General features: G+C 65.5%; 6 protein-coding genes across 6 annotated transcripts; 2 read left to right on the top strand and 4 right to left on the bottom strand.

The window, feature by feature from the left end:
• Positions 1–287: 287 nt before the first annotated feature.
• QPCTL (glutaminyl-peptide cyclotransferase like) lies at positions 288–4,829 on the bottom strand. The gene is made up of 7 exons (XM_061376691.1): positions 4,611–4,829; positions 3,949–4,098; positions 3,068–3,340; positions 2,309–2,464; positions 1,594–1,693; positions 1,385–1,501; positions 288–440 (listed from the first exon to the last, which is right to left on the bottom strand). The coding sequence occupies exons 1-7, from the start codon at positions 4,827–4,829 to the stop codon at positions 295–297; spliced, it is 1,161 nt and encodes a 386-aa protein (XP_061232675.1). The 3' UTR covers positions 288–294.
• Positions 4,830–6,244: 1,415 nt separating this feature from the next.
• On the bottom strand, positions 6,245–9,498 carry FBXO46 (F-box protein 46). The gene is made up of 3 exons (XM_061376688.1): positions 9,469–9,498; positions 9,232–9,355; positions 6,245–8,058 (listed from the first exon to the last, which is right to left on the bottom strand). Exons 1-3 carry the CDS (start codon positions 9,496–9,498, stop codon positions 6,245–6,247), a joined length of 1,968 nt encoding a protein of 655 aa, XP_061232672.1.
• Positions 9,499–10,157: 659 nt separating this feature from the next.
• GIPR (gastric inhibitory polypeptide receptor) lies at positions 10,158–17,453 on the bottom strand. The gene is made up of 13 exons (XM_061376687.1): positions 17,389–17,453; positions 16,707–16,794; positions 16,497–16,604; positions 16,252–16,373; positions 15,201–15,304; positions 14,304–14,451; positions 14,039–14,198; positions 13,168–13,228; positions 12,987–13,056; positions 12,493–12,581; positions 11,790–11,928; positions 11,225–11,266; positions 10,158–10,334 (listed from the first exon to the last, which is right to left on the bottom strand). The coding sequence occupies exons 1-13, from the start codon at positions 17,443–17,445 to the stop codon at positions 10,158–10,160; spliced, it is 1,365 nt and encodes a 454-aa protein (XP_061232671.1). The 5' UTR covers positions 17,446–17,453.
• A 1,855-nt stretch (positions 17,454–19,308) lies between these two features.
• Positions 19,309–20,478, top strand: OPA3 (outer mitochondrial membrane lipid metabolism regulator OPA3). Its single transcript, XM_061376686.1, has 2 exons — positions 19,309–19,461; positions 20,027–20,478. Exons 1-2 carry the CDS (start codon positions 19,320–19,322, stop codon positions 20,476–20,478), a joined length of 594 nt encoding a protein of 197 aa, XP_061232670.1. The 5' UTR covers positions 19,309–19,319.
• A 275-nt stretch (positions 20,479–20,753) lies between these two features.
• VASP (vasodilator stimulated phosphoprotein) lies at positions 20,754–25,445 on the bottom strand. Its single transcript, XM_061376676.1, has 13 exons — positions 25,311–25,445; positions 24,056–24,227; positions 23,242–23,410; positions 22,700–22,757; positions 22,585–22,625; positions 22,275–22,501; positions 22,124–22,227; positions 21,959–22,019; positions 21,705–21,747; positions 21,403–21,448; positions 21,235–21,313; positions 21,088–21,145; positions 20,754–20,925 (listed from the first exon to the last, which is right to left on the bottom strand). The coding sequence occupies exons 1-13, from the start codon at positions 25,313–25,315 to the stop codon at positions 20,888–20,890; spliced, it is 1,101 nt and encodes a 366-aa protein (XP_061232660.1). The 5' UTR covers positions 25,316–25,445; the 3' UTR covers positions 20,754–20,887.
• Positions 25,314–27,073, top strand: LOC133224858 (uncharacterized). The gene is made up of 3 exons (XM_061376684.1): positions 25,314–25,740; positions 26,511–26,555; positions 26,658–27,073. The coding sequence occupies exons 1-3, from the start codon at positions 25,314–25,316 to the stop codon at positions 27,071–27,073; spliced, it is 888 nt and encodes a 295-aa protein (XP_061232668.1).
• Positions 27,074–27,794: the final 721 nt, after the last annotated feature.

Below are 27,794 nucleotides of genomic sequence, written 5' to 3'. Positions count from 1 at the left end.
GGACACCGGGCCCCCCCCCCCCCCAACATTTGACTTCGCCGGTGCCTTACCCATGGTGACAGCGTCACCGGATCCCGCTCCCGGCATTCCCGGATCCGTGCCGGGGTGAACTGACTCAAAGTGGGGGGGGGCCACACACAAAGGGGTTACCCCCCCCTCCCCCACCCCTTTCCTGCCCCTCCCCCCACCCCCCCCCCGGGCGGTACGAGCAATAAACCGGGAATTTTTTGGAATTTGGGGCGTTTTGGCGCTGGTTTTTGGGGGGATCCGGATGCGGCTCCCGGGGGGGGGGGCTCAGAGGTGCAGGAATTCGGTGATGAAGACGAGCAGGATCCGGGTGAGGTCCATGAGGGTCGGGGGGTGCAGGTTCCGCTCCGTGTCCTCCGGTGTGTGCCAGGCCGGAGGGAAGGGCAGCGGGATCAGGTGCAGCACCGGCACCCCTGCGGCAATGGGGTAACGGGGTATATGGGGTGTATGGGGTATATGGGGTACGGGGTATATAGATTATATGGGATAATGGGGTATATGGGGTATATGGGATAATGGGATATATGGGATAATGGGGTGTATGGGGTATGGGGTATATGGGGTATATGGGGTATGGGGTATATGGGATATGGGGTATGAGGTATATGGGCTATATGGGATGTGGGATATGGGATATGGGGTATGGGGTATATGGGATATGGGGTATGGGGTATATGGGATATGGGGTATGAGGTATATGGGCTATATGGGGTGTGGGATATGGGATATGGGGTATGGGGTATATGGGATATGGGGTATGGGGTATATGGGCTATATGGGATGTGGGATATGGGATATGCGAAACACGATATAGGATATAGGATATAAGATAGAGGATGTGGGGTATAGAATATAGGATATAGGGTATGGGATATAGGATATGGGATGCAGGATATGGGTTATGGGCTATGGGATGTGGGATGCAGGATATGGGATGTAGGATATAGGATATGGGATGCGGGCTATGGGCTATGGGATGCGGGATGTGGGATATAGGGTATAGGATATGGGCTATGTGCTATGGGATGCGGGATATGGGATATAGGGTATAGGATATGGGCTATGGGCTATGGGATGCGGGATGTGGGATATAGGGTATAGGATATGGGCTATGTGCTATGGGATGCGGGATGTGGGATATAGGGTATAGGATATGGGCTATGTGCTATGGGATGCGGGATGCGGGATATAGGGTATAGGATATGGGCTATGTGCTATAGGATGCGGGATGTGGGATATAGGGTATAGGGTATGGGCTATGGGCTATGGGATGCAGGATATAGGATATAGGGTATAGGATGGGCTATGTGCTATGGGATGCGGGATGCGGGCTCCAGGCCGTGGTCCCCGGGCTCACCTCTCTGCAGGAAGGGGATGTGATCGTCCTCCACGGGCCCCGGGGCCGGGCTGAGGCGGAAGAAGGGGGGGTCCTGGGGGGTGGCGTGGAGCAGCCCCAGGCGCCGCAGCCGCTGCTCTGGGGGGGGGGGGAACACGAGGTCTGAGACCCCCCCTGCATCCCCACCCCCACCCCGGGTCCTACCCCCCCTCCCCCCCCCGGGTCCGCACCGATGTGGACGAGGCGCAGGAACCAGTGGTGGGTGCTGGGGAAGTGGCTGTGGATGGCGGGGTCCCGAGCGCCCAACAGGTCCAGCAGCACCAGCAGGCTCTGGGGACAGCAATGGGGCAGCAATGGGGCAGCAATGGGGGTGTCAGTGGGGGCATCAATGGGGGTATCAATGGGGGCAGCAATGGGGGCATCAATGGGGATATCAATGGGGATGTCAGTGCGGGCATCAATGGGGATATCAATGGAGGCATCAATGCGGACATCAATGGGGGTATCAATGGGGGCATCAATGGGGACATCAATGGGGGCATCAATGGGGGCATCAATGGGGGCATCAATGGGGGCATCAATGGGGGTATTGATGGGGATATCAGTGGGGGCATCAATGGGGGTATCAATGGGGATGTCAATGGGAGCATCAATGGGGATATCAATGGGGGTATCAATGGGGGCATCAATGGGGGCATCAATGGGGGTATCGATGGGGACATCAATGGAGGTATCAATGGGGGTATCAATGGGGACATCAATGGGGGCATCAATGAGGACAGCAATGAGAACACAGGGACATCAGTATGGGGACACCACCATGGCCATGGTGACATTGGCATGGCCATGGGTCCCCTCTTGTGCCCATAGAGCCCCCCCTGTGCCCATAGAGCCCCCCTGTGCCCATAGGAACCCCCCTGTGCCCACAGGGCCCCCCGGGCTCACCATGGCGCTGAGCTGGGTGCCGGGGCCGCCGCGGTGCCGCGTGGCCTCCATGCGCGCCGCCAGGTGCCGGGCCCCGTACAGGGAATCGGAGGCGCTCCAGGCCTCGAAGGCTTCCTCCCCATCGAGGAAGAGGAGCTGCAGGGTGGCCTCGGCGCCCTGGGGGGCCGGCACGGCGGGAGCGGCGTGGGGGGTAATGGGGTAATGGGATAACGGGATGGGGGATAATGGGATAATGGAATAATGGGAGATAATGGGATAACGGGATGGGGGATAATGGGATAATGGGATTGTCACCCATAGGGACCCCATTCTAACCCATTTCACCCCATTCCAGCCCATAGGGACCCCATTATCACCCATAGGGACCCCATTCCAGCCCATAGGGACGCCATTGTCACCCATAGGGTTCCCATTATCACCCATAGGGACTCCATTATTACCCATAGGGACCCCATTATGACCCATAGGGACCCCATTCTAACCCATATCACCCCATTATCACCAATAGGGACCCCATTCTCACCCATAGGGACCCCATTATCACCCATAGGGACCCCATTATCACCCATAGGGACCCCATTATCACCCATAGAGACCCCATTCTCACCTATAGGAACCCCATTATCCCCCATAGGAACCCCATTATCCCCCATAGGAACCCCATTATCACCCATAGAGACCCCATTATCCCCCATAGGGACCCCATTATCCCCCATAGGAACCCCATTCTCCCCCATAGGCCCCCCTCCCGGCTCCCACCTCCTCCCTGGCGCGGCGCAGGGGCCGCTCGAGGGCCGTCGCCAGCTCGAGGATGGCGGCGCAGGAGGCGGCCGAGTCCACGGCACCGATGAAGGGGGCGGCCGCCGGCAGGACCTTGGTGTCGTAGTGGCAGGCGAGGGCCAGGCGCCGCGCGGCACCGGGGGCCGCCGTGGCCACCACGTTGGTGAAGGGGACCGGGCCCCGCGGCGTGGCCGCGGTGAAGGCGTCGAGCTCCACGTGCCAGCCCAGCGCCTCCAGGCAGGCGGTGATGTGCTGGGGGGGGGGGTGAGCAATGGGGTCAATGGGGGTTAATGGGGAGGAATGGGGGTTAATGGGGGTCAGTGGGGTCAATGGAGGTCAATGGGGGTCAATGGAGGTCAATGAGGATCAATGGAGGTCAATGTTTATCAGCTGGGGTCAATGGGGATCAATGGGGATCAATGGGTATCAATGGGTATCAATGGGAATCAACAATTATCAATGAGGGTCAATGGGGATCAATGGGTATCAATGGGAATCAACGATTATCAATGATGGTCAATGGGGATCAATGGGGATCAATGGGTATCAATGGGTGTCAATGGGTATCAATGGTTATCAATGGTGATCAGTGGGGGTCAATGGTGATCAATGGCTGTCAATAGGTATCAATGAGGACCAGTGGTTATCAGTGAGGGTCAGCGGTGGTCAATGGATGTCAATGGCTATCAATGGGGGTCAATGGGTATCAATGAGGATCAGTGGCTATCAATGGTGGTCTATGGGGGTCAATAGAGATCAATGGGGATCAATGGTTATCAATGGGTATCAATGGGTGTCAATGGCTATCAATGGCTATCAATGGGGGTCAATGGGCACCAATGGGGGTGAAGGGGCCTTACCTGGCGCACGGCGCTGCTCCCCGGCCCCCCCGGCACCCGCTCCCGCAGGAAGGGGCTCAGGAGGCGCCGCTGGAGCCGGGATGGATCCAAGCGCTCCAGGAGCTGCCGCAGGGATCGCTCCGAGGAGGGGGGGGCCGCGGCGGGGGGGAGCTGGAACGGGGGTAAATGGGGGGGGGGGTTTGGGTACCCCTATAATGGTACCCCTATAATGGGTGCGGGGGGGGTCTGGGTGCCCCTATGATGGGATCTGGGGGTCATTGGGGGAGTCACGGTACCCCTATAATGGGGTCGGCGGGGGTCTGGGGGGTCATTGGGGGGGGGCAGGGTACCCCTATAATGGGGTCGGGGGGGGTCAGGGGGCCCTTGGGGGGTCAGGGTACCCCTATAATGGGGTGCGGGTGGGTCTGGGTGCCATTAGGGGGTACTGGGTGCCCCCATGATGGGGTCTGGGGGGTTCTGGGGGTCATTGGGGGGTCAGGGTACCCCCATGATGGGGTCTGGGGGAGTCTGGGTGCCATTGGGGGACTCTGGGTACCCCTATAATGGGGTCGGGGGGGTCTGGGTGCCATTGGGGGGCTCTGGTTCTGTGGCTCGGGGGGGGTCTCAGTGATGTCGGGGTCCGTGGGGTCCCGATGCCCTCCAACCCCCCCCCCCGTTCTCACCGGGTCGCGCTCCCGCTCCCCCCGGGGCCAGGCGCTGTAGAGGAGCCCGGCGGCGGCCGCCAGCGCCAGCAGCGGCAGCAGCGGCCGCGGGCAGCGGCGGGGCCGGGGGCAGAGCCCGGCAGCGGCCACCGCGACCGGGACCGGGACCGGGATTGGGACCGGGCCGGGCCCCGAACCCGCGGCCCGCGGGCGCCGGGACCCTGCGGAGCCCTTCCGCATGGCGAGGGGCGGGGCCAGCGGGCGACGAGGCGGCCGCGGATTGGGCGATGGGGAGGGCTCGGACACGCCCCCTTGTGGTACCCGAGCGGCGCGTCCGGAGGGTGGGCGGAGCAGCGTCGGTGTGACGTCATGGGCAACGTGTGACGTCACGGTGAAGGGGGGTATCCCCGATATGATGGCAGCGGCCATGGGGCCAGCACCCTCCATAGGGTCACTACTATGGGGCCAGAACCCTCCATAGGGTCACTGCTATGGGGCCAGAACCCTCTATAGGGTCACTACCATTGGGACAGCATCCTCCGTAGGGTCATTGCTATGGGGCCAGAACCCTCCATAGGGTCATTGCTATGGGGCCAGCACCCTCCATAGGGTCACTGCTATGGGGCCAGAACCCTCCATAGGGTCACTGCTATGGGGCCAGCACCCTCCATAGGGTCACTGCTATGGGGCCAGAACCCTCCATAGGGTCACTGCTATGGGGCCAGCACCCTCTATAGGGTCATTGCTATGGGGCCATAACCTTCCATAGGGTCACTGCTATGGGGTCAGCAACCTCCATAGGGTCATTGCTATGGGGCCGGAACCCTCCATAGGGTCACTGCTATGGGGTCAGCACCCTCCATAGGGTCATTGCCATGGGGCCAGAGCCCTCCCTAATGTCATCGCTATGGGGCCAGAACCCTCCATGAAGCCATTACAATGAGGCCATTACGTTGGGACCAGCATCCTCCATGGGGTCAGCACAATGGGGCCAGCACCTTCCATGGGGCCAGCATCTTCTGTAGGATCATCACCATGGGGCCAGCATCCTCAATAGGGTTATTGCCATGGGGCCAGCCCCCTCCATGAGGCCATGACCATGAGGCCAGCATGCACCATGGGGTCATCACCATGGGGCCAGCATCCGCCATGGGGTCATCACCATGGGGCCAGCATCCACCATGGGGTCATCACCATGGGGCGAGCACCCTCCATGGGGTCATCACCATGGGGCCAGCATCCTCCATGGGGTCACTGCCATGGGTCCAGCCCCTTCCATGGGGCCAGCATCCTCAATAAGGTCATTGCCATGGGGCCAGCATCCACCACGGGGTCAGCACCCTCCATGGGGTCATCACCATGGGGCCAGCATCCACCATGGGGTCATCACCATGGGGTCATCACCATGGGGCCAGCAGCCTCCATGCTTCCAGCACCTTCTGTAGGATCATTGCCATGGGGCCAGCATCCTCAATAAGGTCATTGCCATGGGGCCAGCATCCTCCATGGGGTCATCCCCATGGCGCCAGCACCACACCCCGACCCCCCCGACCCCATTTCCACTCCAAAATCGCTCTTTTTGGGTTTTCATTTTCTTTTCCTCCTCCTCCATCACCCCAACCCCCCCCCCCATTGCCCCCCATTACCCCCCCATTTCACCTCCCATCCTCACGCCGCGGCGCCGGATGCACCCAATGGTTATCGTGCAGCCCCACACGGCACCCCGGCGCCTCTTTGTCGGGCCGGCGGCAGCACATCCAATAGGAGCGGCCGTAGGGCAGGTCGTGGTGGTAGGGCTTGGGGTGCCAGCGGCACAGCGACACGTCCCCCTTCTCGTAGCGCTTGCGGCACTGCTTGCAGGGGTCGTCGCGGTAGAGCGGGTCCCGCGTCCAACGCGAGTCGGTGGCGCGGACGCCGAAGGTCTCGATGAGGGACTTGAAGTAGTGGCAGGAGCACTTGAGGGCGGCCAGCGCCTGGGTGGGCAGGTAGCTGAAGATCTTCACCATGACGTGCTCCGGCAGCAGCAGCATGTACTGCCGCGGCTCCAGCAGGCGCTGGATCTTGAAGCGGATCTCCAGGAAGTCGTGGGACACGTGGCGGTACAAGCGGCACAGCGATGGATCCGACGACACCGCATCCGCGTCCGGTGATGCCGTCGGCGCCGTTGCGGCTTCGTCGGCGATAGGGAAGAGGAAAAGCTGCCCCGGTGGCGGTGGTGGTGGAGGGGTTGGTTCGTCCTTAGGCGCCGCCGGTAACCGCACCGTCTCCTCCGTCACCTGCTTGGCGCTGTCCTTGCCGTAGAACACGCACTGGTCCACGACGCCGGTCACCACCACGTCCACATGGAAACCGGCGGCGCAATCCCGCCCCGGCGCCGCCTCCGCCGAACCCTCGCCTGCGTCCGCTTTGGCCGACGGCGCCGCCGCCACCGCGCCATCGCCCGCACCGGCATCGCCGTCACCGCCATCCCCCTTGGGCCCGGCGGCGGCAAGGAGCAGCTCCACGTTGGTGGGGAGCACATCCCGCGAGGGGCTGATCAACCGGTACAAGTCGCACGTGATCTTGTCCTTGGCGCGGCCGGCGGCGCCGGTGCCGCTCACAAACACGCACCCGGGCCGGGCAGCACCACCGGGGTCGGTGCCGGCGGCGGGGCCGGCGCGGGGCTCGCGGCCGCTGGCGATGCGGAAAGCGATGCGGACCTCACCGGGCGCCGCCGGTGCCGCCGCAGTGCATTCAGCGCCAGCCCGGCACAAGCCGTTGGCTCTGGTGTTGCCGTCGCGGTGCCGCGACTCGAAGTGGGCGACGGCTTCGGCCACGCGGCTGCAGTCGGTGGCGCTCGGGGTTTTGGCGTCGCCGCCCGGCGCCTCCAGCAACACCGGGGGGAAGCTCTGCAGCGCCAGCGCCGCGCGCTGCTCCACCAGCGCCACCATCTCCGCCACCGACACCAGCTCGGCCGCCTCAGCCGCCTCCTCGCCGGTGCTCGCCGCGCTCGCCTTGGCCTTGCCGGGCTCGTGGCAGCGCCGGCGCCGCTTGGCTTTGGAGCTGCCGCTGCCCCAGTTGCCCTTCACCTTCATGGTGCTGGCGCGGGCGCCGGCACCGCATTGGTGCGCCACGAAGAAAGCCACCTTCTCCTTGGTGTTACCGGGTTTGATGACGTACCACGTGTCCAGCAGCACCCGGCCCTCCTCTGATGCCGGTGTTGGCGGTGCCGGCGGTGCCGCGGGGGCAGGCGGGGCGGTGCCGGTGCCGGTGCCAGTGCCAGTTCCAGTGCCGGTGTCGGGGGGCGGCGTGTTCTCGGTGTGGCGGCAGGAGGGGCTGAAGGGTTTCTTGGCATTGCCGGGGCCGGCGCATGGCTTGTTCTGGCTGTAGGTGCCGAAGGGCCGCGGGCACCAGAGCTGCAGCTGCGGGAAGGCGTTGGGCTCCATCAGGGCTGCATGGCACTGCCGGGGCGGCCGCCACGGCGCCGGCGCTGCCAGGAGGAGAGCGCTGTTAGCGGGGATGCTGGGGCCGCTATGGGGCTGGTGGGAGCAGTATGAGGCTGGTATGGGGATGCTAGGACCAGTATGGGCCCAGTATGGGGATGCTGGGGCCGGTATGGGGCTGGTGGGACCAGTATGGACCCACTATGGGGCTGGTGGGACCAGAATGGACCCACTATGGGGCTGGCATGACCAGAATGGACCCACTATGGGGGTGTTGGGACCCGGATGGACCCACTATGGAGCTGGTGGGACCAGAATGGAGCCACTATGGGGCTGGTGGGACCAGAATGGACCCAATATGGGGTTGGTGGGACCAGAATGGACCCGCTATGGGGCTGTTGGGACCCGGATGGATCCACTATGGGGCTGGTGGGACCAGTATGAGGCTGGTATGGGGCTGGTGGGACCAGTTTGGACCCACTATGGGGGTGGTGGGACAAGTATAGACCCACTATGGGGCTGATGGGACCAGAATGGATCCCATATGGGTCTGGTGGGACCAGAACGGACCCACTATGGGGCTGTGAGTCCAACTGTGGGTCCCATGGGGTGATCCCAACGCCCCCCCTCCTTTGCACACCCCCCCACTCACTCCCCGCCCCTTTCCCAAGCCCCGCCCTCACCCCAAGCCCCGCCCCCTCACCGCACCTTGCCGTTAAAGCGCTCGCGGCGCGACCGCCGCCAGGCCCCGCCCTTCTCCAGCTGCCACGCCCCCGTCACGACCGCGCCGCCCAATCAGACAGCCGCGTTCGGGCCATGCCCATATATGGACGGTGGCAGCGCGGTGGGCCGAAGGGGCGCGGCCGGAGCTAGAGGGCGTGACCGCCGCTGAGGGAGGCGTGGCCGCCGCTGAGGGGGCGTGGTCACGTGTCCCCGCCCGCCCCGGTCCCGCGTGGGCCTGGCCGGTGCCACCGGGCCCGCAGCGTGGGGGGGGAACGGGAGAAGAGAGGGGAGGGGGGGGCTCCGGTGACCCCGGGGGGGGAAGGGGGCGGGGACCGGGCCTGCAGGGACCCCCCGTCCCCCCCCCCGCTCCCCGAGCGCCGTCCCCGGGCCCAGCGGCCGGAACCGAGCGGCGCGGCCGGGCCCGCCCCCTCTCCCCCCCCCGCCCCCGGGCCCGTGCCCCGGGCTCCGCCCGGTGCAGCCGCCCCTCCCCCGCTCACCGGGCAGGTGCCGGGCGCGGCCGCTCCGCCTTCTCCGCGCCGCTTCCGGGGTGCAACCCCCTCCCGCGCACGCGCACAGTGGCCGCGCACAGCGCCTGCGCCGCCGCGAAGGGGACGATGGGAGCTGTAGTCAGATGGGGGGGAGTTGAGGCGGGGACTCCGCGCATGCGCGGTGAGGAGAAAGCGTCCTGAAGCATCCCAACGCATCCCAGTGCATCCCAGTTCATCCCAACGCACCCCACAACATCCCAGTGCATCCCAGCACATCCCAACGCATCCCAGTGCATCCCAATGCAACCCAATGCATCGCAGTGCATCCCAACACATCCCAGTGCATCCCAACGCATCCCAGTGCATCCCAATGCAACTCAATGCATCCCAACGCAACCCACAACATCCCAGTGCATCCCAGCACATCCCAACGCATCCCACTGCCCCCCCCCCATTCATTCCACACCACTCTCAGCTCCACCACGTGTATTTTTAGAGTTCAGACCTTGGGACCCCCCCCGAGACCCCCCCCAGCACCCAAAGGTGTCAGGAACCCCCCTCCCCCCCAGCACCCAGGGACCCCCCTCCCCCCCAGCACCCAAGGACCCCACCTCCACCCCCCCCAGCACACAAAGGTGTCAGGGACCCCCCCTACACCCCCCCTAAGACCACCCAATGTATGGGGACCCCCTCAAGATGCTTCCCAATACATGGGAACCCCCCCAAACCCCCGCCCAGGCATCGGGGATCCCCCCAAGACCCCCCCAATGCATGGGGACCCCCCAAGACCCCCCTCAATGCATGGGGACCCCCCCAACCCCTCCCAATGCATGGGAAACCCCCCAAACCCCACGCCCAAGGCATCGGGGACCCCCCCAAGACCCCCCCCATGCATGGGGACACCCCATCCCCTCTGCCCCCCCCTCCCCCCCCCCTCAGCAGACGCTCTCGGCCCCTTCGTGACCCCCGGTCCCGCGGGGTGGGGGCGGCCCCTCCCCCCCCACGGCCACGTAACGGCGGCAGCCGCGGGGGGGGGCCCGTGGGGGGCGGCGGGGGGGGCAGGGGGCGGCGAGGCGGCAGCGCTGCCACGAACGGCGGAGCTCGGCCTGCACCTGCAGCACAGCGCCACCCAGCGTCCGGGCGGGGAACGGCATCGTCCGAAGGGGATCGGCAGCGCCACCCAGCGTCCGAAGGGGGAACGGCAGCGGCCGAAGGGGATCGGCAGCGCCACGCAGCGTCCGGGCGGGGAACGGCAGCGGCCGAAGGGGATCGGCAGCGCCACGCAGCGTCCGAAGGGGGAACGGCAGCGGCCGAAGGGGATCGGCAGCGCCACCCAGCGTCCGAAGGGGGAACGGCAGCGTCAGAAGGGGATCGGCAGCGCCACCCAGCGTCCGAATGGGGAATGGCATCGTCCGAAGGGGATCGGCAGCGCCACCCAGCGTCCGAAGGGGGAATGGCATCGTCCGAAGGGGACCGGCAGCGCCACGCAGCGTCCAAAGGGGGAACGGCAGCGTCCGGGCGGGGAACGGCAGCGGCCGAAATGGGAACGGCAGCGCCACGCAGCGTCCGAATGGGGAATGGCAGCGGCCGAAGGGGATCGGCAGCGCCACGCAGCGCCCGAATGGGGAACGGCAGCGCCACGCAGCGTTAGGAGAGGGAATGGCACCGTTAGAACGGGGAAGAGCAGCGCCACGCAGCGTCCGAAGGGGGAACGGCAGCGTCCGAAGGGGATCGGCATCGCCACCCAGCGTCCGAAATGGGAATGGCAGCGTCAGAAGGGGATCGGCAGCGCCACGCAGCGTCCGAAGGGGGAACGGCAGCGGCCGAAGGGGATCGGCAGCGCCACCCAGCGTCCGAAGGGGGAACGGCAGCGTCCGAAGGGGAACGGCAGCGCCACGCAGCGTTAGGAGAGGGAATGGCATCGTTAGAACGGGGAAGAGCAGCGCCACGACAGGACACGACACGGGCCCCCCTTCCCCCCGGTAGCACCCCAGTGCCGCACCTCCTTGTTGACGAAGCAGTAGAGGACGCTGACAACAAGGCCCTGAGGGGGAGGGGTATATCGCGATATATCGTGCACACCCGGCATTGCAAGAGCCACCACCCTATCGCAACCCCCATGGCCATCCATGTGTCCTACTCCATATCACATACCCCATATCCCACATCACATACCCCATACCCCATGTCCCATATCCCATCTCCCACATCCCATACCCCATACCCCATCCCCGTATCCCACATCTGATACCCCATATCCCATACCCGATCCCTGTATCCCACATCCCATACCCCATATCCCATATACATCACACCCCATACCCCACACCCCCCATCCCATACCCCATCCCCCTATCCCACATCCCATACCCCGTATCCCAGATCACATATCCCATACCCCACACCCCATACCCCACACCCCCCATCCCTATCCCATCCATATCCATACCCCTTCCCACACCCCCATCCCATCCCCGTATCCCACATCCCACATCCCATATCCCACATCCCATACCCCATACCCCATATCCCACACCCCCATCCCATATCCCCGATGTCCCCCGTGCCTGGGACGAGGACAGCAGCACTTGCAGGCAGAGCCGCACCAGGCGCAGGGACCCCCCCCCGGGCCCGTCCCCAGCCAAGGCAAAGGCGACCTCGTGCACCCCCAGCAGCGGGATCAGCGTCAGCGTGGACCGGGCCAGCCTGGGGGGGACACGGGGGGGGGACACGGACGGGGACAGGGACCCCCCCCAGGAGGACATGGATGGGGATGGGGAACCCAATGGCCCCACCTGACCGCCATGTCCTCACCTCACCCCAGTGTCCTCACCTGACCCCAATGGCCCCACCTGACCCCAATGGCCCCACTTGACCCTGCTGTCCTCACCTAGCCCTGGTGTCCCCACATGACCCCACTGTCCTCATGTGACCCCAATGGCCTCACCTGACCCCAATGTCCTCACGTGACCGTGGTGTCCCCACGTGACCCCGCTGTCCTCACGTGACTGTGCTGTCCCCACGTGACCCCGCTGTCCTCACCTGACCCTGGTGTCCCCACGTGACCCCGCTGTCCTCACCTGACCCTGGTGTCCCCACGTGACCCCGCTCTCCTCACCTGACCCTGGTGTCCCCACGTGACCCCGCTGTCCTCACCTGACCCTGGTGTCCCCACGTGACCCCGCTGTCCCCACGTGACCCCGCTGTCCTCACGTGACCCCGCTGTGCTCACCTGACCCTGGTGTCCCCACGTGACCCCGCTGTCCTCACCTGACCCTGGTGTCCCCACGTGACACTTGGTGCGCCCGGACCTTGGCCACGAGGATGCGGACGATGCGGATGAAGACCACGAAGTTCACCTGAGGCCAGGGAGAGAGCGGCCGTGACCCCCCCCATGGCCCCCCATATCCCCCCATATCCCCCCCATCTCTCCCCCCATATCCCCCCCATCTCTCCCCCCATATCCCCTCCATATCCCACCCATGTTCCCCCCATATCCTCCCACGTTCCCACTCAAATCCCCCCATCTGTCCCCCCCATGTTCCCCCCATGTCCCCCCCATATCCCCCCACATCCCCCCATATCCCCCCCCAAATCCCACCCCATATCCCGATCTCCCCCCCATATCCGCCCCATATCCCCCCCATGGCCCCCCCATATCCACCCATCTCCTCCCCCCATATCCCCCCATCTCTCCCCCCATCTCCCCCCCATATCCCCCCCATGTACCCCCCTATATCTCCCCCCCATATCCCCCCCCGCACCCCCACAGCCGCCAGGATGGGGCACCGGATGATCCACCACACGGCCGCCTTCTCGTTTCTCTCCCAGCAGCTGCTGCCATGGGGCCCAGTCACCCCCATTGGGGCCCCCATGGGGTCAATGGGGGGTATGGGGGGGATATGGGGGGTATGGGGGGTATGGGGGGGGTTGGGGGGGTCTCACCCCTCGTTCTCATAAAGGTACCGCAGCACCACCCATGGCAGCACGAAGAGCAGGGGGGCACCTGGAGGGGAGGAGCTGGTGGGGATGGGGGATGTGGGGTGTGGGGGTATGGGGGTATGGGGTATGGGATATAGGGGTATAGGGGTATGGGGTATAGGTATGGGATATGGGGGATGGGGGATGGGATATGGGGTGTAGAATATGGGATATGGGGTATAGAATATGAGATATGGGGTATGGGATAATGGGGTATGGGATGTGGGATATGGGATATAGGATATGGGATATGGGGTATGGAATATGGGATATGGGGTATGGGATATGGGATGTGGGATATGGGATGTAGGGTATGGGATTTGGGGTAAGGAGTATGGAATATGAGATACGGGGTATGGGATATGAGGTAAGGCGTATGGGATATGGGGTGTGGGATATGGGGTATGGGATATGGGGTATGGGATATGGGCTATGGGGTATGGGGTATGGGATATGGGATATGGGGTATGGGGTATGGGATATGGGAGGTGGGACATGGGATTTGGGGTATGGGATATGGGGTATAGGATATGGGATATGGGATATGGGCTATGGGTTATAAGGGACACACAGGCTATGGGCTATGGGTTATAAGGGACACACAGGCTATGGGCTATGGGCTATGGGTTATAAGGGACACACAGGCTATGGGCTATGGGCCATGGGGTATATGGGACACACAGGCTATGGGCTATGGCCTACAGGCTATAAGGTACACACAGGCTATGGGCTATGGGCTATATGGGACCCACAGGCTATGGGCTCTGGGATGCCAGCACTGGCTATGGGCTATATGGGACCCACAGGCTCTGGGCTCTGGGATACCAGCGCTCACCCCATCCGAGCAGCAGGAACGCCGGCAGGCAGCGCTCCCCGGAGAAGGCCGCCAGCACCAGGAGCTTGTGCAGGAAGAGCCCCTCGGCCAGCAGCCACCCATAGTTGGCACCCACACAGTACTGGGTGATGGCTTGGGCCAGGCGGCACCCGGCTACCGCCTGCACCGGGGCGCAGTGGGGATCAATGGGGATCAATGGGGAGCAATGGGGAGCGAGCTGCATCCCAGCATCCCCCCCCCACCCCATCTTTGGTACCCAGCGCACCTCGTAGCGCATCCCCTGCAGCGGATGCGCGCTCCCGGCCCTCAGGCGCCGCTGCAGGAGCGCATCCCGGGTGAGGATGGAGCCGGCGCGGAGCACGAAGGATGCAAAGAGGTTGGCGTGGATGAAGTTGCGGGTGCAGCGCAGGCGCCTGGGTACCCCCATGGGAAAGGGGGGGGGGGGTATGGGTGGTGTCGCCCCATAGAGTGGGGGTCACGTTGCTATGGGTGTTCAGTACTATGGGTATGCATCGGGATTGGTACCCATTGTTGTGTGTGCCCGTCATTGTGGGTGTCCATCACTATGGGTGTCCCCATCACTATGGGTGTCCCCATCACTATGGGTGTCCCCATCACTATGGGTGTCCATCAGTACTGATATCCCATCACTATGGGTGTCTATCACCATGGGTGTCCCCATCACCATGCGTGTCCACCACTATGGGTGCCCCTCACCATGGGTCCCCATCACTATGGGTGTCCCTATCACCATGGGTGCCCCTCACCATGGGTCCCCATCACTATTGGTACCCATCGTTATGTGTGCCCATCACTATGGTTGTCTGTCACTGTGGGTGTCCATCACTATGGGTATCACATCACTATGGGTGTCCATCACTATGGGTGCCCATCACTATGGCTGCCCCCATCACGGTGAGGACCCCATCATGGTGTGTACCCCATCACTATGGGTACCCATCACTATTTCACCCATCATTATGTGTGCCCATCACTATGGGTACCTCATCAGTATGGGTACCTCGTCACTATGGATGCACATCTCTATGGGTGCCAATCACTATGGGTACCCCATCACTATGGGTACCCCATCACGATGGGTGCCCCTCACCATGGGTGCCCCTCACCATGGGTCCCCATCACCATGGGTGCAGTTCGGTACCTAAAGAGCAGCAGCAGCATCAGCGCCAGGACCAGGGCGACGAGGGACAGGGAGTACCCGACGGTGTAAAGCAACCGGAGCTGCTCCAGCAGCCAGGCCTGGCGCTGTGGGACGGCACCGGTGCCATGGGGCAGGGACCAGGGGACACGATCCAGCCCCATAGGAACCCAGCAGGAAGTTAATGGGATCGGATGGAGGAGCATAGGGTGGGATGCGGGAGCACGGGGTTGGATGGAGGAGCACAGGGTGGGATGCGGGAGCACGGGGTTGGATGCAGGAGCACAGGGTGGGATGCGGGAGCACGGGATTGGCTGGAGGAGCACAGGGATGGGATGCAGGAGCACGGGATTGGCTGGAGGAGCACACACAGGGTGATGGCACCCGCAGAGCCCGGGACCCGGCTCAGTGCACAGCACAGCTTGCCATGGACCAACGGGGTGCGGAGCTGCACGCTCCGGCGCATCCCAGCATCCCCCCTGCTCAGCCCACGCTGCCTCATCCCAGCGCATCCCAGTGCATCCCAGCACGGGGCACGGCAGCGTGACACAGCCCAGAACGGCACCCCATAGCCCCCATAGCCCCCATAGCACCTTATACCCCCCATAGCCCCCATAGCCCCCATAGCACCTTATACCCCCCATAGCCCCCATAGCACCTCATACACCCCATAGCCCCTCACACCCCCATAGCACCCAGAGCCCCCATAGCCCCCATACCCCCCATAGCTCCCATACCCCCCATACCTCCTCATGCCCTCCATAGCCCCCATATCCCCCATACCCCCATAGCCCACAATACTCCCATTGCCTCCATAGCTCCCATACTCCCCATAGCCCCCTTAGCCCCTTATACCCCCCATATCCCCCCTAACCCCCATACCCCCTCATACCCCCATACCCTCCCATAGCCCCCATAGCCCCCCATACCCCCATACCCCCCATACCCCCATACGCCCCATACCCCCATAAGCCCCCATAGACCCCCCATACCCCCCCATAGACCACCCATATTCCCCATAGACCCCCCATAGACCCCCCATAGACCCCCATACCTGCAGCGGCTGCCCTGGCACGGGGTCCTCGCACTGTCCATGGTCCTGCCACGGCCGCCCGGTGCCGTCGCTGACCCAGCGCCCATCGGCCCCACAGCGCCGGAACACGAACCCCCCCTGCACTGTGCCCGGAGTCACCCCGAGGGGGCTGCCCCATAGACGGGACCCCCATCACCCCCCATAACCTCCCATCACCACCCATCACCCCCATAGCCCCCCATAGCCCCCCATAGCCCCCCATGTACCTCGGTGGTGCCAGGGCAGGTAGGGGGGGCAGGGGACGCTGGCGGTGCTGTTGGGGGCCGCATCCCCCCAACACGCGTAGAGGTCGAAGCTGCGGTTGCAGACGGGCCCTAAGGGGGGGTTGGGGGTCAGGAAGGGGGGTTGGGGGGGGGAGGGGCATGGGCACCAGAACCCCCTCCCCCCCCCCCCCAACCACCATTGCTGGGGCTCACCGGGGGCCGGGGGGTCGAGGCGCAGGCGCTGCTCACAGGCCTGGCGGTACCGGAGCCACGCGGCGAGGGTGGCGCGGGCAGAGCGGTCCTGGGGGGTACCGGGGTGGAGGCATCGGGATGGGGGGGTCGGGATGGGGGCATCGGGATGGGGGGGTCGGGATGGGGGCATCGGGATGGGGGTATTGGGATGGAGCCATGGGGATGGGGGGATCGGGATGGAGGCATCGGGATGGGGGGGTCGGGATGGGGGCATCGGGATGGGGGTACTGGGATGGAGCCATGGGGATGGGGGGATCGGGATGGAGGCATCGGGATGGGGGCATCGGGATGGGGGTATTGGGATGGAGCCATGGGGAGGGGCATCGGGAGAGGCATCGGGGTGGGGGGGCGGGGGGCCATGGAGGGGGGGATGGGCATGGGAGGGGTATGGATGGAGGTGTTGGGATGGGGGTATGGGGATGGAGAGGTTGGGATGGGGGGGGTCGGGATGGAGGCATCAGGATGGAGGCATCGGGATGGAGCCATGGGGATGGAGGAGTTGGGATGGAGGAGTTGGGATGGGGGGTCAGGATGGAGCCATGGGGATGGGGGTATCGGGATGGAGGCATCGGGATGGAGCCATGGGGCCACCTCCATGGGGCCACCTCCATGGGGCCACCCCTTTGGGGGTCCCGGCTCTCACCTCAGCCCCACGCAGGACCCGGTGGAGCAGGGAGGGGGCCGCTCCCCAGTGCCCCATGGCAACAGCTCCTGGGAGGGGTCAGCACCATGGGGATGGGGGGGCAGCACCACGTGTCCCGTGCCCCCCCCCCCATGATCTGGTCCCCCCCATACCCCTCATCCCCCCCATATCCCTCATCCCCCCCATACCCCTCACCCCCCCATACCCCTCATCCCCCCCATATCCATCACCCCCCATATCCCTCATCCCCCCATATCCATCACCCCCCATATCCCTCATCCCCCCCATATGCCTCACCCCCCATATCCCTCACGCCCCCATATCCCTCATCCCCCATATCCCTCACCCCCCCATATCCCATCCCCCCATCCACCCCCCCATATCCTCATCCCCCCATATCCCTCACCCCCCATATCCCTCACCCCCCCATACCCCTCATCCCCCCCATACCCCTCACCCCCCATACCCCTCCTCCCCCCATATCCCTCACCCCCCCATATCCCTCACCCCCCCCATATCCCTCACCCCCCCATATCCCTCATCCCCCCCATATCCCTCATCCCCCCATAACCCTCACCCCCCCATATCCCTCTGCCCCCCCATATCCCTCATCCCCCCCATATCCCTCACCCCCCCCATATCCCTCACCCCCCATATCCCTCACCCCCCCATACCCCTCATCCCCCATACCCCCCCCATCCCCCCCCCCATACCCCTCACCCCCATACCCTCATCCCCCCATATCCCTCACCCCCCCATATCCCTCACCCCCCCATATCCCTCATCCCCCCATATCCCTCACCCCCCCATATCCCTCATCCCCCCCATATCCCTCATCCCCCCCCATATCTCGTATCCCCCCCACCCCTTATGCCCCCCTGTGTTCCCCCATGTCCCTGTCCCCCCCCCCGGTCCCCGGTACCCGCTCCTCGTTGGGCTCCGCAGCCCTCGGGGCACCGGCACCGGCGGCACCGCCCTGGGATGGGCGGGGGACGAAGGGGGGGGGGGACGGGGGGGCTCTGATGGAGCAACGTGACCCGGGGGGGGCAGGGAGGGTCCCATTGTCACTATGGGGGTCCCATTGTCACTATGGGGGTGCTATTGTCACTATGGGGGTGCCATTGTCACTATGGGGGTCCCATTGTCACTATGGGGGTGCCATTGTCACTATAGGGTTCCCATTGTCACTATGGGGGTGCCATTGTCACTATGGGGGTGCCATTGTCATTATGGGGGTACCATTGTCACTATGGGGGTGCCATTGCCACTATGGGGGTGCCATTGTCATTATGGGGGTGCCATTGTCACTATGGGGGTGCCATTGTCACTATAGGATACCATTCTCACTATGGGAACCCCATTGTCACTATGGGGGTCCCACTGTCACTATGGGCACCCCATTGTCACTATGGGAGCACCATTGTCACTATGGGGGTCCCATTGTCACTATGGGGGCCCCAGTATCATTTAGGTGGTCCCAGTATCATTTAGGTGGTCCCAGTGCCAATTAAAGTCGTCCCATTGTCACTATGGTGGTGCCAACATCACTGTGGGGGTCCCATTGTCACTATGGGGGTCCCAACATCACTGTTGGGGTCCCATTGTCACTATGTGGTCCCATTGTCACTATGGGGGTCCCAACATCACTGTGGGTGTCCAATTGTCGCTATGGGCGCCGCAGTTCACACGGAGGCGGCAGCGAGAGCGGGGGGGCGTGGCCAGCGCCTTGGGGGCGTGTCCCGCAGGGTTGAGCCGTTTCCCAGCAACGGAGCCGTGGGGGGCGTGGTCTTGCGTCGAGGGGCGTGGCTTAGCCGGCAGGGGGCGCGTCCCCGTGCGTGCGTCCTTCCCTCCTTCCCTGCCGGCGCGCGTCGCGCGCGCACTGACGTCACCCCGCGCGCCCCCCCCCTCCCGCCTCCCGCCGGCGGCGCGCGATGGTGGCGGGCGCGTTCCCGCTGGCGAAGCTGCTGACGCTGGGCGCGCGCCAGCTGAGCCGGCCCCTGGCGGCGCGCATCAAGGCGGGGGCGCGCGCCAGCCCCTTCTTCCGCACGTGCATCTGCCTGCCCCCCGCGCAGCGTGAGCTGGGGGTGGGGGGGAAAACGGGAGTGGGAGGGGCCAATGGGAGTAGGGGGGGGTCAATGGGAGTGGGAGGGGTCAATGGGAATGGGGGGGGCAATGGGAGTGGGAGGGGTCATTGGGAGTGGGAGGGGTCATTGGGAGTGGGAGGTCATGGGGGGGTCATTGGGAGTGGGAGGGGTCACAGGGAATGGGGAGGTCATTGGGAGTGCGGGGAGGGGATGAGAATGGGAGGGGGGAATGGGAGGATTAATGGGAATGTGGGGGTCATTGGGAATGGGGGGGCAATGGGAATGGGGGGGCAATGGGAGTGGGAGGGGGCAATGGGAGTGGGGGGTCATTGGGAATGGGGTAGCAATGGGAGTGGAGGGGTCACTGGGAATGGGGTGCATTGGGAATGGGAGGGGTCATTGGGAATGGGGGGGTCATTGGGAATGGGAGTGGGCAGTGGGTATAGGGAGGTCAATGGGATTAGGAGGAGGGTCACTGGGTATGTACTGGGGCCTGGTCAGTACCAATGTGATCAGTGCCGGGGGGGTGGGTGTTAACGCGGCGCCCATGGCAGTGTACCACTGGGTGGAGATGCGCGCCAAGATGCGGCTGATGGGCTTCCGCGGCGCGGCGGTGAAGCCGCTGAACGAGGAGGCGGCGGCGGAGCTGGGGGCCGAGCTCCTGGGCGAAGCCATCGTTTTCGGCGTCGGGGGGCTCTGCCTTTACCTCGAGTACGCGAGGCAGGCCGGGGCCGCCCGGCGTCGGGAGGAGGAGCAAGCGGCGGCCATGCGGGACCTGCGCGACCGCCTCGACCGCCTCCAGCGCCAGGTCGAGGCCTTGGTGGGAAATCACCCCGCTGGACACGCCCCCGAGGGGGAGAGCCCCGCCCCTACGGGCGATAAGCCCGCCCAAGCGGCGACAAACCACGCCCCCTCGGGATCCAACCCCGCGCCCGCCCACGCGGCGGCAAACCACGCCCCCTCGGGTTCGAACCCCGCGCCCGCCGCGCGTGGCCACGCCCATTAAACTGTGATTGGTGCTCATGCGTCCCCCCCGAGGGGCGTGGTTTGCGCTTTGTGGGCGGGGTCAGTGCCCGGGGGTGTTGGCTTATAGTAGCCAGTGGGAAGGTGGAGGGGGGGGTAAAGGTGACGCGAGGACACGGGGTGGGGGGGGTCATGTACAAAACCGTGTTTATTGCGGGGGGGGTCACCCCAAAATAAGCCCCCCCAAAAAAAGGTGAAAAACCCAAAAGTGGCCTAAAAAGGAGATCCCTGAAGTGTTGGGGGAGGGGGGTGGGGGGCACAGTGATAGGGGGGGCTGCTGGGGCCCCCCCCAAAGCGGTAAGGCACAGCCTGGGGGGTGCCCAGGGTGGTCGAAGGGGGGAGGGAGGTGTAGGGACCCCCCCGCACCCCCAAATCTGGGGTCGTGGGGGGGGTCAGGGCAGGCTCCGCTTCCTCAGCTCCATCACAAAGACTGGGGAGGGGAAGGCAGTGTCATGGGGGGGGTCAGCAATAACCCCCCATTGCCCCCCTAAGCACCCCCATTGCCCCCTCCCGACTTCCCCATTACCCCCCATTGAAACCTCCCATTGCCCCCCCAAGGACTCCCCCCAATGAGCCCCCCATTGCCCCCCACCTTCAATGATCTCCTCCTTCATCTTCTGCAGCTCCCTCCTCATCTCCTCCAGCAGCTCCTAGGGCAAAGAGGGGGGGCAACAGGATGAGAATGAATTTAGGGGGACCCCCGACCCCCCCTTCCCCAATTGCCCCCCTCCCTCAGTACCTGTTTGATTCGCTCCAGTTCAGGCTCCTCACTGGGAGCAGGGGGGTCACTGGGGGCAGCTGGAGCAGCCGACTTCATCCTGGGTTATGGGCGGGGGGGGGGAGAAGAAATAAGTTGGGGACCCCCCCAACCTACTTGGAGCCTCCCAAACTGCCCCCCAAAACCCACCTGGGCAGCGTGTTGCTCCCCTTCTCCCACGGCCTCCGCATGGGTTCTGTGTTGAGAGGGCACTGGCTGAGGGGTGACCACAAAAATACCCCCCCAACCCAAACAATCCCATTCCAAACCCCACAAAACCCCCCTCAACGCCCTCAAACTCCCCCTAAACCGGTTTAAACGCCCTCAAACGCATCCAAACTCCCCTAAGCCCCCTCAATCGCTGCCCCCCACCCTGGACTACATTTCCCATCATGCCCAGCAACAGGAGTGCGCCGCAGGGCATGCTGGGAGTTGTAGTCCCCGCCGCTCACCCGCGGGCTGCCCCTGGGTCCTAGTGCCCGGCTCCGCCTCGCCCTGCGGGGAGAAGAGCGAAGGGTCCGGGTTGGGGGGGACACGGAGGGGGGGACACGAGGGGGGGGGGGATGGACGAAGATCCTAGATCGTTATTTTGGGGGGGGGTGGGAGGCCCAAAATCGGTATTTTGGGATAAAATCCCCCCAAATTGGTATTTTTGGGGGGGGGAAAAAGACCCCCGAATTGGTGTTTTGGGGGGGGAGGCACTGACGTTGGTGACGTCATCGTCCCTCTTCGGCGCTGGTTTGTCCCCCTGCAGCGTGGCTTTCCTCCTGGGGGGGGTGGGCAAATAGGGGGTCAGCGCGGCCACCCCCATTTGAGGGTGCCCCCATTTGAGGGGGTCCCCCCCACCTCCCCATCCTGCCCCCCCCTTCACCTTCGGGCCAGCATCGCATTCATCTCCTCCATCAATCCCCCACCCCCGGTGCCCCCCCGGGCGCCGTCACCCTTGGGGGCTGCAGGGGGGGTCCCCGCTGCTTCCTCCTGCTGTGACAAAGGGGGGGGGTGAAACCGAGCCCCCTCCCCACCCCATTGACACCCCACCCCCCCCCATTCATTGCCCTCACCTTGACCCTCCGGAGCTTGGCCCCCGCGATGGCAGCAGCGAAACCGGAGCCCCCCCCACCCCCCGCAGCCCCCGATAACGGGGGGGGCCCCAGCATCCCTGCGGCTGGGGGAGGGGCAGGAGGTGGGGGGGGTCCCGGCGGTGGGGGGGGACCAGGGGGGGCCGGCGGGGGGGCTCCAGCGGGGGGGCCTGGGGAGGGTTATGGAGTTGGAGGGGGTTATGGGGTGACCCCAGGTCAGTTTTGGGGTGTTCCCCCCCCTCCCATCACCTACCTGCGGCCGCCACGTGGTGCTCGGGGTCCTCCAGTGGCTGCCTGAGGGGGGTTGGGGGGGGTCAGCACCCATTGGGGGGGGCACCCCACAAATTGAAGGGGGGGGAGGCACCCACCTCTCCTGGGGGTCGGGGTCTTCTGCACTGTCGGGGTCTGGCCAGGAAACGGGGGTGCCTGAGGGGGGGTTCAAGGTGGGGTCATGGAGGGGGGGGGTCAGGGTTATTGAGGGGGTTCAGTGGCATGAGGGGGTCAAAGTGGGGTCATGGGGGGGTCTCAGGGTCATGGGGGTCTCAAGGTCATGGTGGGGGTCAAGGTGGGGTCTCAAGGTGGGGTCATGGGGGGGTCTCAAGGTCACTGGGGGGTCAAGGTGGGGTCACCAGGGGGTCAGGGTGGGGTCGGGGGGGTGAAGGTGGGGTCATGGGGGATCTCAGGGTCACCAGGGGGTCAAGGTGGGGGTCACGGGGGGGTCTCAGGGTCATGGGGGGTCAAGGTGGGGTCACGTGGGGGTAAAGGTGGGGTCATGGGGGGGGAAGGTGGGGTCATGGGGGATCTCAGGGTCACCAGGGGGTCAAGGTGGGGTCACCGGGGGGGTCTCAGGGTCATGGGGGGTCAAGGTGGGGTCACGGCGGGGTCAGGGTCCCCGACCCCCCCTCCTCACCCTCGCCCAGCGCCCGCAGCGCCCCGAGGACGGAGTCGGCGAAGGCGGCGGCCTCGCGGGGGGCCCCGAAGCTGAGCCCCCAGAGCCGCCGCCCCTCCCGCCATTGGTGGAACCGCGGCGTCACCGCGCAGTAGCGCAGCCCCCGCGGCAGGGGCAGGTTCAGCACCACCTGCGGGACAGCGGCACCAGGGGGCGCCCGTGAGGCGGCAGCGCCAGAGGGGGGCGTGGGGAGAGCGGAGCCTAGGGGGGCCCCATAGGGAACACAGAGCCCATGGGTGCCCATAGGGAGAGCAGAGCCCAAGGGTACCAACAGAGAGACCAGAGCCTATGGGTGCTCCATGGAGAACCCCAGAGACCCCCCAGCACCCATGGGTGCCCATATCCCCCCCCCAAGCACCCATGGGTGCCCTTACCCCGCCCAAGCACCCATATGCACCCATATCCCCCAAGCACCCATAGTTACCCATAACCCCCCAGCAGCCATGGGTGCCCTTACCCCCCCAACATCCATAGGTACCCATACCCCCCAAACACCCATATGCACCCATACCCCCCAAGCACCCATAGGTACCCATACCCCCCCAGCACCCATAGGTACCCATACCCCCCAAACACCCATAGGCACCATACCCCCCAAACCCATAGGCACCCATCCCCCCAAACACCCATAGGCACCCATACCCCCCCAGCACCCATAGGTACCCATACCCCCCAAACACCCATATGTACCCATACCCCCCCAGCACCCATAGGCACCCATACCCCCCCAGCACCCATAGGTACCCATACCCCCCAGCACCCATGGGTGCCTCACCTGCTGGTCAGGCTGCATCTTGCGCCCCACCAATCGGAATCCATGGGTGCCGGGATGATGGAAGAGCTGGACACAGCTCAGGGCTTGGGGGCCCCCCCCCGCCGGCACCCACTGCTTATGGGGCTCATCATAGAGCAGCACGGCCGCCCTGGCGCTGCACAGCACCCGCTCACTGCCGGGGGGGGGATAGGACAGGACCGGGGGCACCCATGGGTGCTGGGGACACCCATGGGTGCTGGGGACCCCTATTATAGGGACCCCCCCCGTTACCAGCACTGGGGCACCCCCGGATGCTGCCCCCCCCCCCCTTTTCCTTCCTCTTCTCCACGGGGCTGCCACATCCGGGAGCGGGGGGGGGGGAGCGGACCCGGTGCCCCCCCCCCCCCCGAGTCCCGCTTCGGACCGGGACCGGCTCCCGGTGCCCCCGGTGTCCCCCAGGGCCCCTTCCCGGGGCTCCCGGTACCGATGCTCGGTGCTTGCCGGTGCCTCCACTACTCCCAGTGCTCCCCGGTTCCAGTCCCCGGTATTCCCGGTGTTCACAGTACCCCCCCGCCCCGCAGCCGGTTCCCGGTGTTCCCGGTGTTCCCAATACCCCCCGGTGTCAGTTCCTGTTATTCCCAGTGCTCCCCGGTTCCTGTTCCCGCTATTCCCGGTGCCCCCGGGAAGCCTATTCCCGGTATTCCCGGTATTCCCGGTGTTCCCGGTGCCTCCCGCTTCCCCTTCCCGGTATTCCCTGTGTTCCCAGTGCCTCCCGCTTCCCCTTCCCGGTATTCCCTGTGTTCCCAGTGCCTCCCGCTTCCCCTTCCCGGTATTCCCGGTGTTCCCGGTGCCTCGTGCCTCCTGCTTCCCGTTCCCGGTATTCCCAGTATTCCCGGTGTTCCCGATACCCCCCAGTGCCAGCTCCTGTTATTCCCAGTGCTCCCCGCTTCCCGTTCCCGGTATTCCCGGTATTCCCAGTATTCCCGGTGTTCCCGGTGCCTCCCGCTTCCCGTTCCCGGTATTCCCGATGCCCCCCGGTTCCAGTTCCTGTTATTCCCAGTGCTCCCCGCTTCCCGTTCCCGGTATTCCCGGTATTCCCAGTATTCCCGGTGTTCCCGGTGCTCCCGCTTCCCATTCCCGGTATTCCCGATGCCCCCCGGTTCCAGTTCCTGTTATTCGCGGTGCCCCCCGCTTCCCGTTCCCGGTATTCCCGGTGTTCCCAGTGCCCCCCCAGCCGGTTCCCGGTATTCCCGGTGCTCCCATCCCTGCTGCTCACCTCATGCTGCCGGCGGCGACGCTGGGGCCAGACCGGGCCCTTCCGGTAGCAGCGACCGGGGCGGAGGGGGGTGGGGGAAGGACCGGACGGTCCCCACCCGAGGCCACGCCCCCTCCACAAGGCCACGCCCCACCGGAGCCCTGGGCCCGGGGCTGGTTCCCGGTGTCGGTGCCCGAATCCCGGTCCCGGTTTCCGGTCCCGATCCCGGATCCCGATTCCCGGTTCCCTTCGGTCCCGCCCCGAGCCCCGCCCTTTGTTAGCCCCGCCCCCGGCGCCGCCGCCCTTTGTCCGCCGCCGTTGCCGCGGGCCCCGCCATGGCGGAGCGGTGATGGGCGGCGGGGCCGGCCCGGGGATAACGGGGCCGAGGGGAACCGGGAGCCTCATGCAGGGACCGGCGCCATGGGGCAGGTCCTGGGCTTCGCCCACTGCAGTAGGAACCGGGGGGCTGCGGATGGAGGGGACCGGGATCGGGATCGGGATCGGGATCGGGAGGGATGAACCGGGAGGAGCCGGGGATGGGGAACCGGGGATGGGGGAATAGGGATGGGGAATGAGGAGGGAGCGGGGATGTGAGCACCGGGAATGGGGAACCGGGGATGGGGGGGGACCGGGAGTGGCCGGGAATGGGGGAACCGGGAATGGGGAGGGACCGGAGTGGGGGGGGGGACACCAGGGCACTGGTTCGGGAATGGGGGGGACAGGGAGGGTCCGAGGACAGGGATAACCGGGGAGGATGCACAGGGAGGGACCGAGGATGCGGGTACCGGGATGGGGGGTACAGGGGATGAGGGATACAGGGGATGGGGGTACCGGGGATGCGGGTATCGGGATGGAGGGACCGGGGATGTGGGTATCGGAATGGGGGGTACCGGGGATGAGGGTACCGAAGATGCGGGTATCGGGATGGAGGGACCGGGGATGAGGGTACCGGGGATGACGGGTACCGGGATGGAGGGACCGGGGATGGGGGGTACCGGGATGGAGGGACTGGGGATAGGGGGTACCAGGGATGCAGGTACCGGGGATGGGGGGTACCGAGGATTCGGGTATCAGGATGGAGGGACCGGGGATGGGGGGTACCGGGATGGACGGACCGGGTATGGGGGGTACCGGGGATGGGGGACCCACCCAATTTGGGGGTGCCGGGACACGGGGGTTCCCTACAGCCCCCCCACCCCTTTGTGCCCCCCCCCCCTCCAGAAGAGGCTCCGTCCACGGCCTCCACCACCCCGGACTCCACGGAGGGTGAGCGGGGCCGACCCCCCCCTTTGGGGGTGCAGATTTAGGGGGGGGGAACCCCAACCCCCTCCCCCCTTGACCCCCCACTCCTCATCCCCCCCCCCAAAGGTGGCCCCGAGGAGCCCGAGTTCCCCCCCGAGCTTGCAGCGGCCCCGGAGCCCCCCGAGGAGGAAGAGGAGGATGAAGATGGGGGGACCCCCCCTCGGACCCCCCCCCGCGAGCTCACCTTCTCCTACATCGCCTTTGGGGGGGGGGGCAGCGCCCCACAAACCGAACCGGGCCCCCGATGCCGCCGGGACCCCCGCCGGGGCCGCCCCCCCCGCTTGGGTTCAGGGCCCCCCTCCCGAGGGCTGGACCCCAATTTAGGGGTCAGAGCCCCCCTAAAGCGGCCCGGGGACCCCCCCGCACCCCCCGAGGGGCGGCCGGAGGTGGGGGGGGGCCCCGAGATGGAGGAGCCCCCGATGAGGCCGGGTATGGGGGAAGTTTGGGGGGGGACGGACATGGGGGTCCCTAAGGGGGTGTGAGGGCAATTGGAGCTCATGGGGGGGCATGGGGGTGCCTATGGGGGTCATGGTGGTCATGGGGGGGGTCCCCAAGGGAGGGCTGGGGGCAATGGGGGGGTGATGAGGGTTCATGGGGGGGGTCCTCAAGGGGAGCCGGGGGCAATGGGGGGGGTTAAAGGGGGGGAATGAGGGGTCCCTAAGGGGGGGTTCTGGGAGCAATGGGGGGGTCCCCAATGTGGCCTCGGTGCCATAGGGGGGTCCCCATAACCCTTTGACCCCCCCATTCCCTCAGCAGCCCCCCCTCAGCCCGCAGGGGGCTCCCCACAACCGGCCCCCCCCGCACCCCCTCCGGACCCCCCCCCGACCCCGGACCCGCCTCCTGCGCCCCCCGACCAATCAGCGAGCCCGGCGGGCGCTGATGTGCTGGGTGAGCAGCCAATCAGCGCCGCGGGGGGCGGGAGGGGGGGGGCCCCAGGGTCCGGTTGCGGGGAGGACCCGGGAGGCGGCTCCTGATTGGCTGCTAAAAATAGGGGTGACCCCCCCCCGGGCCCCCCCCCGGCAGCGCCAGCGGGAGCCATGGAGAGACAGGGTGGGGGGGGCACCGGGCAATGGGACCAGTGGGGGGCAATGGGGAGTAATGGGGGTAATGGGGGCTATGGGTAATGGGGGTAATGGGGGCACTGGGCAGTGGGGAGCAATGGGGACAATGGGGGCACTGGGGGGGCAATGGGGGGTAATGGGG

Source organism: Neopsephotus bourkii, unplaced genomic scaffold (assembly GCF_033783945.1).
Source record: "Neopsephotus bourkii isolate Nb327-2 ecotype Australia unplaced genomic scaffold, CSIRO-AGI_Nbou_v1 NB_1730, whole genome shotgun sequence".
Classification (NCBI taxonomy): Eukaryota; Metazoa; Chordata; class Aves; order Psittaciformes; family Psittacidae; genus Neopsephotus; species Neopsephotus bourkii.
Note: the sequence above shows the minus strand (reverse complement) of the source record. Positions and strands in the feature narration are given on the sequence as shown.